The 14,897-nt window shown below is 43.0% G+C and overlaps 1 protein-coding gene across 1 annotated transcript; it reads right to left on the bottom strand.

The window, feature by feature from the left end:
• LOC307044224 (NLR family CARD domain-containing protein 3-like) lies at positions 1 to 14,377 on the bottom strand. The gene is made up of 10 exons (XM_079689306.1): positions 14,302 to 14,377; positions 13,442 to 13,546; positions 11,615 to 11,719; positions 9,362 to 9,440; positions 8,980 to 9,208; positions 7,033 to 8,839; positions 6,778 to 6,951; positions 6,264 to 6,437; positions 2,399 to 2,445; positions 1 to 2,272 (listed from the first exon to the last, which is right to left on the bottom strand). Exons 1-10 carry the CDS (start codon positions 14,367 to 14,369, stop codon positions 1,692 to 1,694), a joined length of 3,369 nt encoding a protein of 1,122 aa, XP_079545432.1. The 5' UTR covers positions 14,370 to 14,377; the 3' UTR covers positions 1 to 1,691.
• Positions 14,378 to 14,897: the final 520 nt, after the last annotated feature.

Below are 14,897 nucleotides of genomic sequence, written 5' to 3'. Positions count from 1 at the left end.
TTTTCAGAATCAGAATTCCTTTATTTGTCCAGAAAAGGCAGAACAGCAGAAGGTTAGTGCAGGAAAAGTGAAAACAATCAACTTTACATACAAATATGATTAATAATAAAGACACTGATTAAAAAAGCTAGCAGTATACTTTTTAAACAAGGTGACGATAACAAATTATAGAAATAGCCGGTACTGTTTACAGAGCATAAATAAATTGATAGAAAAATAAAGCTTACATTTACACGTCATTTCTGAACCTATCAGTGAATTTTAACAATTACTTTTAATTATTTGACCATTTATGTTCAACATTTATATTTCAAAACCTATATCTATCATCAAGTTATCTTCTTCTTCTTTTTGTTAAAAGTTTAAGGTGCATTACCGCCACCTACTGAAGGAGAGAGGACCAGAGATCAGGGACAAAGCAATGACCATGACGAAAAACAGAAAACTACAAACTCTTCATCGATCCAGTTTTTCTTAAATACTCAAATGACACTTTATATTGATCCTCCTCAACACTAAAGAGGTTCTTGAGATTGAACAAACCCACCCCACATTGTCTCTTGAGTGTCTCTCTGTGTGTCTTGTTTAGCTGATGATGGATTACATGTTCCACTGTTCCCTCATCTAAACCACATTCACATGATCCTGATGGATGTTTCTCAATCAACTGCATTGTTTGATTTAATCCTGTGTGCCCTAATCTCAGTCTTCAAATGATCATTTGCTCTACCGTGTTTAGATCCTCCGACTTAAGCAATGTCGTCCTTTTCTCCCTTCATCCCACTGCTTTTGCATTGCTTACATTTTATTCTTCCGTATTATTACTGTCAGGGAATAATTTGCCCTGCATGTCCTCCTTCGCCCTCTGACACAGATGCTCAGCCTTGGGTAGCATTGTGTTGTTGTTACCAGTTTGTGACCGGGCAACTCTCGGTCAGAGATACTTTATTGTTGTGGGACACCTGGAACACTTCCTTCTCGGGGTGCAGATGACCCCGAGGTGTACGATCCTCTAGCCTTAACCCATTCAGTGTCCTCAGCTGTTTGGTCTCTAATGAAGAATGTTGATTACACTCAGCAAACTAGTTGAAACCTCCTACCAGAGAGGAGAACCCTCAGAATTGATTTGGCATCTCAAGCTGTGTCAACTCGTGGCTCATGACATGTCTTGTGAATTCTCCGTCTGAAGCTCAGAATAAACCGTCATTGTTTGCCATCAGAGTTCCAGCTCTCCTTGTGTCTCTCTGAGTCCTGTTTCCAATTGCTTCAGAAGTTTCCATTACAATTGTTTTAGTTTAATTGTTTTAAACTAAAACTCTTTTGTTCTCTCTGCTTCCGGGCTTGTTTTGCCAGAGAGTCGGTCGTTTAATTTCCTTCAATGCTTTTAAGAGCTGGAATACAAATAACTCTGATTCCTCTTTCTGCATGATGTCGTTTGTATAATGATTCATATATTTCATAAAGTATATCTGCTCTCTTTTGGGATGACATGGACTGTAATGACACAGATGTTGACGGGGAATCTGAACGTACTACGACCTTTTTAAGATGATTTTGCTCTATGTTCTGTAGAGCATTAACTATAGCCGACGTTTCAACTGTATAGACTTCCTTTATTCATTGATCCTGAACAGACTGAACTCTCTGGGCAGCAGGGAGGAAGTCTCTGGAACAGGAGGAGACTCTTCCTCCTACAGAGGAACCAGAGACAATGAGGAACCAGAGCTGAACCAGAACCCAAAGCCAGCATAAAGAGGTTCAGTGAATGTGGTTCTGAAGGTGTGGAGGTGGATCAGTGTGTCAGAGGAGACTCTGTAGAAGGAGAGAGAGCCAGCAGGATGATCCAGATACACTGCTACTCTACCAGAGGAGGAGGAGGAGGAGGAGGAGGAGGAGGAGGAGGAGGAGGAGGGGGAGGAGGAGGAGGAGGAGGTGTGTGTTTCTGTGTTATTGTGATAGACAGAGTAACGACCACCAGAGCAGCTCAGACTCCAGGACTGATCATTCCATCCAAACAAACAGTCCTCTCTCTCTCCTCTCCTCCTGATTCCTCTGTAAGTCACTGATATAGAAACCTCTCCTCTCCACTCGACCTCCCAGTAACAGAGACCAGTCAGAGCTTCTCTACACATCAGCTGACACCAGATATCAAACCTCTCTGGATGATAAGGATATGGCTGCTTCTCCTCCACACGTGTCACCTTCCTGTTGTCCTCAGACAGTTTGAGGTTCCTCTGTGCTGTGTTTGTGTCGAGTGAGAGTTCACAGGAATCTGAGGAGAGTAACAGCAGCAGTTATTCATCTATCAGCTGTTCATTTATTGACACTTTGATGATGAAGGTTACATTTGAAGATGGTCGCTGCTTTGTTTTCATGAATCAAATTAAACCACACTCACACTTCCTCAGACCGGGTCTCAACCATCGGACTCCAGCAGGCTCCATCCTGAAAGAAGGGGGGGGGGCGTCAGAGCAGCATGGAAACATGGACATTACATCACTCTCAAACTCAGAGCTTTGTTATTCTCCACAAATGAACCTACATGTTCAAACAGAGCTCCTATTATTAATCAGACGATAATATTTCACGTGACATAGACGCCAGCCACTGGAATTAATGGAATGCAGTTGGAGGTCAACCAATCACAGAGCTGGAGAACTAATCACAGGGTTTGTCAAACAGAGCAGATGGCGTAGTCCTAAACGACAGCTGGGGATTCTGGGTAGTGTAGTGTCTTCTGCCATCCTTTACTCCGAAAAAATATTTGTTTCTCCGAATCGAAGGGGAAAAATACAAAAGTATTGTACACAATTTAAACCAATCAATGTTGTGTAATTAACAAGGATAATCTGGTGTTTTTTAGTCGATGAGTAGTGCAGATATTACTGTCAAATCAATCGACAGTAAGGGGAGTACTTACTTCCGGGTGTACAATTCTCCGTTATCCAATGGGAATGGACGCTCACATTGCCTTTAAGGGCAGCCGACACAAACGAATGCCCTGCTTGCATGAGCGTCAAATCCCACCGCAGATGGGAATACATTGCAATCAGTTGAAAGCTATTTGCGTCCCTTTATGAAGCTGAAGGAGCCTAGGAGCGTCCCAACTGCACGCCACGGGACCCTGACCAAACGTTGCTCCTGTACGTTTATGGAGTGAGAGTGTGTTGGTCACACCGTGTCAGATTCTGGTTATTTTGGGAGGTGGAGATAAATCATATTGTTTGGTGGATGCAGTTTGAACCAGAGTAGCAGCATGGAGGTCGGATCGTCACCAAAATAAATAAATAAGTGGTCCGGAAAAGATTAATGACAAACAAAATACACATAGCCTTCCTCAGGCAGTGTGTTTGTACCGCGGACTGGAGACCCCCCCTTGATGAGAAACTGTAAGAAATGATCGGGGAATCCCTCCGGAGTGGAGTCATGACGACTGGATCTGAATTATGTTTTTGTATTTGGTGGTTTGTGTCCCAGCTGTCGATCAGCTGTCGATCAGCAACTCTATATCCATAATCCACCAGTTAAAGGAAATACAATGTGTTGTTATATTAGCTGTTCAATTTACAACATATGGTGCTCTTAGTTTCCATACCTCCTGTGTTTTACGAGCGACTTATCAAGTCTTGGCAAACGGCATAAAACATGATTAAACATGAGAGTATATAAAACCATGCTCGTATCTACAACCTATAGAAATGCAAAACTGCGTCAGTTTAGACGTAATTCTGTCGTCCTGCTTACCGCATCATTTATGAGAAAACATTTCTTAACATGAACACAACATACTCGAGGTGGTTTTAAATAACATATCCGTATTTCTTTATTTTTCCCAGTTATGTTTTTGTGTGCACTGAGGAGTCTCAAACAGGCGTTTGTTAAATCATTTAAAGATTGGCTTTAATCAATGTTTGAAAATGAATTCTTCTTATATGATAAATGAGAGGTAACATTTTATTTATGGTATTATTTCCACATATTTCTCTCCATTCTTCCTTCTGGCGACGGTGTCGCAGTTTCTTGTGTCTCCCGTTTTGTGCTTAGTGCGTACGCATGGGTTAGAGTTTGCGTGGAGGACCGCACGTTTTCCAGTCAAGTTAGTATTTTTTAAATCGCAAACATTGCGTAGAAACTGCCGTACGGCATTTTTTGAGCGTATATCCCTTTAGAAATGAGGCCCCAGGACGGGTTTAAGTCGTATCCGTCTGAAATAAGTTTGAATGTAAATCTTGATGAATGTACTTCCTCCTCTGCTCCTCTCCCGTACGGGGGACCCCAAGGCTCCATTCTTGGGCCGATTTTATTTTCCCTGTACCTGCTCCCCCTGGGCGCTATCATTGAAAAAGATGGCGTCTCATTTCATTTGTACGCAGATGAGTCGCAAATCATTACCGTTGTGACGAAAAGGGAGCTGAGCCAGAACGCAAAGCTCTCTGTCTACCGGGACATTTCCCTTCCTACCCTCACCTATGGTCATGAAGGATGGGTCATGACCCAAAGAACGAGATCGCGGGTACAAGTGGCCGAGATGGGTTTTCTCCGCAGGGTGGCTGGTGTCTCCCTTAGGGATAAGGTGAGAAGTTCAGTCATCAGGGAGGGACTCGGAGTTGAACCGCTCCTCCTTCACGTCAAAAGGAGCCAGTTGAGGTGGTTCGGGCACCTAGTTAGGATGCCACTTTGTTAGGATGCCACCTGGGCGCCTCCCTAGGGAGGTGTTCCAGGCACGTCCAGCTGGGAAGAGACCAAGGGGTAGACCATAGACCAGGTGGAGGGATTATATCTCTTGGCTGGCCTGGGAGCGCCTTGGGACCCCCCAGTCAGAGCTGGTTGATGTGGCCAGGGAAAGGACAGTTTGGGGCTCTCTGCTGGAACTGATACCTCCGCGACCCGACCACGGATAAGCGGGAGAAGATGGATGGACTCGCAAATCTACATGCCCCTGAAAATAAATGACCCAAACCCTCAGCAACGTCTCTCTGACTGTCTGAAGGAAATCAGAGCCTGGATGGCCTTGAACTTTTTTTAAATTCAATTAAAAAAAGACCGAGGTGATAATATTTGGACCCAGTGGTGGTCCCAATGCCCCGCCTGGGCTGGATTCTCTTGTCCCATATGTGAAACCCATTGTCACAAACCTGGGTGTACGGGTTGATCGTGATTTTAAACTAGACAAACAGATTAACTCTGTGGTCAAATCCAGCTTCTTTCAGCTAAGACTTTTAGCAAAGGTCAAGCCTTTCCTTTCTTTTCATGACTTTGAGAAAGTAATACATTATTTTATATCCACTAAACTGGATTACTGCAATGCTCTGTACATTGGAGTGACCAAGGCTTCCCTGTCGCCTACAGCTGGTCCAGAATGCTGCTGCACGCCTCCTTACAAGGACAGGCAGGCGTGAACATATTACGCCTGTACTTGCCTCGTTACACTGGCTACCAGTCAGTTCTAGAATACAATTTAAAATGTTATTGTTCGCATACAAAGCCCTAAACGGTTTAGCCCCACCGTACCTGGCAAATCTTTTAAAACCACACACACCCACACACGGTCACTGAGGTCTGCTGACAGACTCCTTCTGGTCGTCCCTACATCGAGGTTGAAGCAGCGAGGAGACAGAGCCTTTGCTGTTGCAGCTCCAAAGTTATGGAACAAATTGCCCCTCCAGGTTAGACTTGCTCCAACTCTGCCTGTTTTTAAATCTCGTTTAAAAACCCACTTCTTTTCCCTGGCTTTTACAGGCCAGGTGACACTTGTGCTTTTAAATGTGGGTTTTTACTGTTTTGTATTGTTTTCAAGTCATGTAGGAGAGTTTCTCAGTCTGTGGCTTCTGATCTGGTTTCATTGTCTCGTGTTTTACATTTGTTTCATGTCCTGCCTGTTTTTTATGTATACTATGTTTTTATACAGTTGTTGATGTACAGCACTTGTTCAACTTGTTTTTAAATGTGCTATAGAGATCAAATAGATTGGATTGGATATTCATTCAACACAGCTTGAAAATAAAAACCTGAATGGCTGAAAAATGTACCTTGGAACTCTTAAGGGTTAATCAGCGCTAATTTACCTTTAGATCAGTGGAGCTTCTTGTTTTAGACAATTACTACAGCTCATTATTTTCCCTAATTTATCTGAAAATAAGATCAAATAATGATCCTGCCTGTGTCTGATTGTGATAATATGAACAGAATGGCTTCAGTATCCTGTGATTTGTGTGTTGGAGTACATTTAATTTTTCTTATTATATATAATATAATCTTTATACCTGAGAGTGTCCAGTCTCCAGAGAGGATCCTCCAGTCCAGCAGACAGCAGTTTCTCTCCTGAGTCTCTTGGATGATTGTAGCTCAGGTCCAGCTCTCTCAGATGGGAGGGGTTGGATCTCAGAGCTGAAGCCAGAGAAACACAGCCTTCCTTTGAGACCAGACAGCCTGACAGCCTGAACACAGACACACACACACACACACACACACACACACACACACACACACACACACACACACACACACACACACACACACACACACACACACACACACACACACACACACACACACACACACACACACACACACACACACACACACACACACACACACACACACACACACACACACACACACACACACACACACACACAAAAGTTCAAACAAGAGTGAGTCAAAAAACAATAACAAATGTTATTGAAGCAGATGCAACAAAAGGTTATGAGTGTATCCATCATTAATGTACATCGCAATTTAACTGGCTATAAGTTTAACATGTTGATGAACCCTGACCTGAGAGTCTCCAGAGCACAGTGAGGACTCTCCAGTCCAGCAGACAGCAGCTTCACTCCTGAATCCTGCAGGTCGTTGTTACTCAGGTCCAGATCTCTCAGACTAGAGGACTGGGAGCTGAGGACTGAGGACAGAGCTGCACAGCTTCTCTTTGACAGCTTACAGCCACTCAGTCTGATAAAGAAAGTACAAACAATATTTTAAAAAGATGAGCATAATATTGAAGTCATGATGTTTGAATGTTTCTGTACTCACAGAGCCTTCCTGGAGGCTTTGACCACTGGCAGCAGCCTCAGAAGAGCCTTCTCTGAAGCAGAGTATTTCTTCAGGTCAAACACGTCCAGATCTTCTTCTGATGACAGTAAGATAAAGACCAGAGCTGACCACTGAGAAGGAGACAGATTATCTGTGGAGAGACTTCCTGAACTCAGGGACTGTTGGATCTGCTCCACTAGAGAACCATCATTCAGTTCATTCAGACAGTGGAACAGGTTGAGGCTTCTCTCTGGAGACAGACCCTCATCCATCTTCTTCTTGATGTACTGGACGGTTTCCTGATTGGTCTCTGAGCTACTTCCTGTTTTTGTCAGCAGACCACGTAGGAGTTTCTGATTGGTCTGCAGTGAAAGACCTAGGAGGAAGCGGAGGAACAAGTCCAGGTGTCCGTTTGGACTCTGTAAGGCCTGGTCCACAGCACTCTGGTAGAGATGTGTCAGTTTAGGTTTGGCTCTGAAGACTTTAGGCAGCCTGGAGGTTGTTGGTTCTTCTGACAGCAGGTTGACTCCAGAGGTGATGAAGGTCAGATGGACATGAAGAGCAGCCAGAAACTCCTGAATGCTCAGATGGACGAAGCAGAACACCTGGTCCCTCTGGTACAGTCCTCTCTCCTCTCTAAAGACCTGTGTGAACACTCCTGAGTACACTGAGGCTGCTCTGATATCGATGCCACACTCTGTCAGGTCGGAATCATAGAAGATCAGGTTGCCTTTCTGCAGCTGCTCAAAAGCCAGTTTCCCCAGAGCCTTCATCATCTTCCTGCTCTCTGGACTCCAGTGTGGATCTGTCTCAGCTCCTCCATCATACTTGATGTTCTTCACTTTGGACTGAACCACCAGGAAGTGGATGTACATCTCAGTCAGGGTCTTGGGCAGCTCTCCTCCCTCTCTGGTTTCCAACACCTCCTCCAGAACTGAAGCAGAGATCCAGCAAAAGACTGGGATGTGGCACATGATGTGGAGGCTTCGTGAGGTCTTGATGTGGGAGATGATGGTGCCGGCCTGCTCCTGATCTCTGAACCTCTTCCTGAAGTACTCCTCCTTCTGTGGGTCAGTGAACCCTCGGACCTCTGTCACCATGTCCACACACTCAGGAGGGATCTGATTGGCTGCTGCAGGTCGTGTGGTTATCCAGAGGCGAGCAGAGGGAAGCAGCTTCCCCCTGATGAGGTTTGTCAGCAGCACATCCACTGAGGTGGACTTTGTGACATCAGTCAGGATCTCAGTGTTCAGGAAGTCCAGAGGAAGTCGACTCTCATCCAGACCGTCAAAGAGGAACACAACCGGGAACTGATCAAACCTGCAGATTCCTGCGTCTCTGGTTTCAGAGAAGAAGTGATGAACAAGTTCCACCAAGCTGTACTTGTTCTCTCTCACCACATTCAGCTCTCTGAAGGTGAATGGAAATATGAACTGGATGTCCTGGTTGGCTTTGCCTTCAGCCCAGTCCAGAGTGAACTTCTGTGTTAAGACTGTTTTCCCAATGCCAGCCACGCCCTTTGTCAGCACTGCTCTGATTGGTGCATCTCTTCCAGGTGAGGCTTTAAAGAGGTCTTCTTGTCTGATGGTTGTTTCTGGTCTGTCTGGTTTCCTGGATGCTGTTTCAATCTGTCTGACCTCATGTTCATCATTGACCTCTGCAGACCCCCCCTCTGTGATGTAGAGCTCTGTGTAGATCTGGTTCAGAAGGGTTGGGTTTCCTGCTTTAGCAATGCCCTCAAACACACACTGGAACCTCTCCTGCAGGTTAGACTTGAGTTCACGCTGACACACTCCAGAACGACTTCCTGAATGAAAACACAACAAATCAGATCAATGAGTCAAATAGATCCTTAAAGAATGAGGATCTGAATATACTTTGTTCCATCTCTTGAGACTTTAGTCAACATTTATCCAGCTTGTTAAATCTCTATAGAAACCCTCTTACTGCTCTGCAGACGGTCAGCCAGCTCCTCCTGCTCCATGCTCCTCAGGAAGTGCAGTGTGATGTTCAGAAATGCCTCTCTGCTGCTCCTCCTCTGCTCTTCATCCTCACCGTCCAGCACCTCCTCATCCTCCCTCTGACTCTCTAAGCATTCTGGGTAATCTGAACTCAGAGCCTCCTGGATCTTCTTCAGCTCGTTCTTCACAAAAGTGATGATGTTGTTCTCCAGCAGCTGGAACAGAATACATGAACAACACAATCAAACTAAAGTCACCAAACATCAGATCCATGTTGGACAGACTGACCCTCCACTGATCTACAAAGTGCATCATGGAGTTGACTGTGAGCAGAACAGATGTGAAGTAGCTGTAGTTCATGTACAGACCATAAATGTGGAGTCCAGCTGTGTCTGATGCTGCTGGGCAGACTGACCTCTGGGAACCTCTGAGCTCTGCTGGTCCTCTCTGTGAGGAATCATGAAGAGATAACTCACATTATCTCCGTCCATACAGAGACACACACACGGTAAAGGTCCTTGAAGAGACTTCCTGGAGCAGAACATTTTACTACGCCTTCTAAGCCCAATGGGGTTAATGCTATACCACTCAGTTTGCAGGAGGCATCATGGCAGGAGACAATCTCTACCCACTGGCCTTCATCATGACCTTAAAGGGTTTTATTGTAATGTTAGAGAGGGTCGATTGTCACCTAATTGGAAGCGCTGACAACTCTGACTTTAACTTCCTCAGTTGATTCATTGATATCAACTTTGCTTCAGAATGAATACCCATTCACATCACATGCTTATCCCTCATATATTTAAGAGTTGGGATATTTAAGGTGTAGGAAGATACCAAACCAAGATTCCAACCTGTGTTCCTATCACAAATTGCTTACGTATATTTATATATATATATATATATATATATATATATATATATATATATATATATAAAACGGACATGTCAAATCAAGCAATCTGATTGGTTCTTAGACGTGATATACTGAGCGTATACCACGGTAATGTACTTTTCAAAACAAGTCAGTATCCCTCCGCGTCTGAGAAAAACAGTATACTGGAACAAGAAAGCAGCGGAGAAGTAACGGGGCAGAAGCCCTCCTTTTTGACGCAGCGGTCCAGACATAGACATCAAACGGCAAAACATATTCAGTGTGCAGTTCCTTTGGCATTAGGGCAGGGATATCTAGATACTTTTGAAGGTTTAACATAATGAATTGTGCTACTTTTAAAGCAAGCAACGATGTTTTCAAATCTGTAATCAAAGAGGTCCGCAAAAACGCTATCGACCAATCAGATTGCTTGATTTGACTTGTCAGTTTTATAAATATATTTACATTTCTTCCGTTACGAAACAAACTTACAAAGCATAAGATGGAAACATTTAAGATTAACTTCGACCTCCGGGGGGGTCTTACTATGGAGGAGTGGATTGAGCAGTGCCTATCTCCAGAAAAAAAAAAAGCACCTAAACTACGACATGCAGAGCTACGTGAAGAGCAGGTCAGACCAACTGGAAAAGTAGCACCATTCAAAAGCTTTCTGATGCGGGTCTTGAAACTAAGCAGATAAATGATGACCGTTAATGGCCACAGGTGCGAAAGCTCTCTCCAGAGCTACTGGAAGCCCAATCTCGGGGACCGGAGAAAGTGGAGCAATATTCTCGCCACGCCAAGCAACAGCCTCGAACAACCTCAACCTATACAAGTGACCACGTAAGCCATGCTACTGATGCTGGACAGTTTTTCAGTGGATGCACAATAAACAGCAACATACACATTAATGTAAATAAATAGCCAAATAATGGATCAACGCTCTCTGTCTAATATGTTCGCTAGCTGTTAGTGTTGTTGCATAGCAACCACCTTGCACTATGTTTTGTGCAGAAGGCAACGGAGGGACTATTTTATTTTGAACATCATTATTTACTAATAAAAAATATTTAAATTAGAGTGTATATTTTTCTTTCATATTGCCACACTTGGTAACCGTTTTATAAAAGCAATAGCTCACTTCAGGCCGTGGTATATGCTCATTATATCACAGCTAAGGGGGTTGTCGACCCTCCGCTTCGCGTCGGGCCGAACCACGCCCATTAGCTGTGATATAATGAGCATATACCACGGCCTGTCGTGAGCTATTGCTTAAATATACAGTATATATACAGTATACATGTCTAGCTATGGACTTTAAATCAAAGCAGGTTGGTATTGAAATGCTTCAGAGTTCCTCAAAAGTGGATCAAGATCCTGTGTGAGCAACAGGAGAAAGGAGTGTTGTACATAAGTCCTCAGGTTTGTCTGGGCCTCACACGGGGCACCAATTTATCCGCTTTAATATTTATCATTACAATTTCTATTTATTGAATAAGTTTCAATCAATCATAGTTTATCTATATAGCCCAATATCACACAATTTACATCTGTCTCAGGGGGCTAATAAAGATATATATGGGACGGGGAGGGGAAGAAGAGAACTGTGACTCAACTCTGACCTAAAACCACAGTAGAAGGTATCACGAAGGCGGTTAACAACTTGAAAAGCGTTCTTTAAATAAACTAAATTATTATAAATATTTGTATTATTATACCTTGCTCTGTTTACATTTGAAATCCTCACCTTTCATCAACAGAGTGTTGTTCTCCTTTGAAGAAAATAGGTTTCGCCATAGACCAGTCACTCTTCATGGAGACACAGCTGGGTTCAGGTTCCTCCAGCTTCCTCCTGAAACATGAGAAACAGGAAAGGCTTGTAGCCTGAACACACTCAAGGTTCCTCCTCAAGGTTACTATTCTACTGATCTCCAGGTGACAGTTATTCACAACAACTATGGCCAAACTGTTCAAAACAATCAGGTCAAAATGTATTTTCCTGGAGTCACGGAGTTAAGGAAATAATTATTCAATTACATCATTCAGGATTTAGGAAAGTCCTAAAGCACTTTCACATATATTACATTCCCACACATTCATACGCCGTTGGCCACGCCATTGTTCAAATATCTATATATAAATAAATGTAACTTCATTACCAAAGATTAAAAAAAATAAAAGAAAGGAAGACGAAACGAATAATTCAATAATTGATAGGAATGCCAATTCATGTGATTGGGTAAAACTATTTGAATAAATAATACTTTATACAATATAGGCATTACTTCTTAGGCCTACACATCGACTACATCTACCAGTGTGACCATCAACATTCAAACATTAAAGAACTTTTTGAAAATACAATCAAAAAACAAGCCGACTGAGGAAACACCGTGACATGTTGCCTCCTGGAAGATATACAATACAAAGCTCAATAAATACTGTACTTTACTCGATCGGTTGTTTCAGTGAACGGCCGAATGGCTTCTCACGTAATCATAGTCCCTCCCTCAGCTTCAATAAGAAGTCTCTGTTCTTCAGTAACAACATGTTTTCTACTGCTGCTGATATAATGAAGTCACATGATGTCCACTCAACTTGACTTCCTGTAGCAGAACATTTTACTACGCCTTCTCATCCCAATGGGGTTAATGCAGCTTTCAGCTCACAGTTCGGCTTAACCAGTCAGTTTGCAGGAGGCATCATGGCAGGAGACAAACTCTACCCACTGGCCTTCATCATGACCTTAGAGGGTCATCATCAGAAGAAATGGGAATCAGAATGAGAAGAGGTTGATCTGGGGTTTATTGTAATGTTAGAGAGGGTCGATTGTCACCTGATGGGAAGCGCTGACAACTCTGACTTTAACTTCCTCTGTTGATTCATTGATATCAACTTTGCTACAGAATGAATACCCATTCACATCACATGCTTATCCCTCATATATTTAAGAGTTGGGATATTTAAGGTGTAGGAAGATACCAAGCTTTTTAACCAAAAATAAAAAGCTGATCAGTTGAATAGAAATTAAAGATTAAATGAAACAAGATTCCAACCTGTGTTCCTATCAAAAATTGCTTACGTATATATATATATATATATATATATATATATATATACAGTATACATGTCTAGCTATGGACTTTAAATCAAAGCAGGTTGGTATTGAAATGCTTCAGAGTTCCTCAAAAGTGGATCAGGATCTTGTGTGAGCAACAGGAGAAAGGAGTGTTGTACATAAGTCCTCAGGTTTGTCTGGGCCTCACACGGGGCACCAATTTATCAGCTTTAATATTTATCATTACAATCTCTATTTATTCAATAAGTTTCCATCAATCATAGTTTATCTATATAGCCCAATATCACACAATTTACATCTGTCTCAGGGGGCTAATAAAGACATATATGGGACGGGGAGGGGAAGAAGAGAACTGTGAGTCAACTCTGACCTAAAACCACAGTAGAAGGTATCACGAAGGCGGTTAACAACTTGAAAAGCGTTCTTTAAATAAACTAAATTATTATAAATATTTGTATTTTTATAACTTGCTCTGTTTACATTTGAAATCCTCACCTTTCATCAACAGAGTGTTGTTCTCCTTTGAAGACAATAGGTTTCGCCATAGACCAGTCACTCTTCATGGAGACACAGCTGGGTTCAGGTTCCTCCAGCTTCCTCCTGAAACATGAGAAACAGGAAAGGCTTGTAGCCTGAACACACTCAAGGTTCCTCCTCAAGGTTACTATTGTACTGATCTCCAGGTGACAGTTATTCACAACAACTATGGCCAAACTGTTCAAAACAATCACGTCAAAATATATGGGGGTCATGGAGTTAAGGAAATGATTATTCAATTAAATCATTCTGGATTTATGAAAGTCCTAAAGCACTTTCACATATATTACATTCCCACTCATTCATACGCCGTTGGCCTCGCCATTGTTCAAATATCTATATATAAATAAATGTAACTTGTTTACCAAAGATTCAAATAAAATAAAAAAAGCAAGATGAAACAAAATGGTTGCTCACGCTCTCCCTCACCCTCCTGATCAATAATGTACAGGAATGCCAATTCATTTGATTGGGTAAAACTATTTGAATAAATAATACTTTATGCAATATAGGCATTACTTCTTAGGCCTACACATCGACTACATCTAGGTCCAGGACCAGGTCCAGGTCCATGCTGCTGCTCTGGGCTTCAACACACACACACACACACACACACGCGCACAAACACACACACACACACACACACACACACACACACACACACACACACACACACACACACACACACACACACACACACACACACACACACACACACACACAAAAAAACACAAACACACACACACACGCACAGCTTTGAGTGTGAATTATGCCTGCTGAGCTCTGGAGAAGAGGACAGTCAGAGGTCTTCATCTCACCTCTGAGCTTTGGTGAGGCATTCAGGGTCCCCACTCAGAGCGGGTTCAGTGTCCTCACAGGGATTCATAGCAGAGCTCACACCTTCACACACACACAACCACCTGCTGGAGAACCACACATTATCTCATCAGGACACAGAGCTCACACACCTCCAAACTAAAACACTCAAGAGACAGTTTCCATGTTGTTGGCTCTGTGAGCTGCAGCATCTTAAAGACCCTCTCAATGCTCTGTGGTCTTCAGGACGGTTTGAAGACTTCAGGAATATCCTTCATGTGGATTATTCTTTGCCTTTCTATGCAGATCTGCAGAATGAGTACTTTTACTTTTGTACTTTAAGTGTATTTTAATGTTTAGCCTTGTACTTTAGTTAAGTGTTGAATAGAGGACCTGAAACGCCGGGTTACGTATTGTAACCCTTGTTATATTAACACAGGCTCCGCCCTCTACTGGACTCTATGGGTACTACCTTATCATGCAAGCATTCACCTACTGAGATTTCTATAGACGTAGCCGGTCCCGGGGCGGGCCTACCTGAATGCGTGCGCATCTCACTTCCATATAAAAGGAGGCCTCGCCTCCTGACCACCATCCT

This window comes from Notothenia rossii (genome assembly GCF_949606895.1).
Source record: "Notothenia rossii genome assembly, chromosome: 6".
In the NCBI taxonomy this organism is placed as follows: Eukaryota; Metazoa; Chordata; class Actinopteri; order Perciformes; family Nototheniidae; genus Notothenia; species Notothenia rossii.
The sequence above is the reverse complement of the archived record's forward strand: the minus strand, read 5'-3'. Positions and strand labels throughout refer to the sequence as shown.

Excerpts from the sequence above, each read along its gene's own strand:
- LOC307044224 (XM_079689306.1), bottom strand. The coding sequence starts at position 14,369 with ATGAATCCCTGTGAGGACACTGAACCCGCTCTGAGTGGGGACCCTGAA. Across the intron at positions 8,840-8,979 it reads GGCTGACCGTCTGCAGAGCA|GAAGTCGTTCTGGAGTGTGT; the intron begins GTAAGAGGGTTT and ends GTTTTCATTCAG. Across the intron at positions 2,273-2,398 it reads GAGACCCGGTCTGAGGAAGT|ATTCCTGTGAACTCTCACTC; the intron begins GTGAGTGTGGTT and ends TACTCTCCTCAG.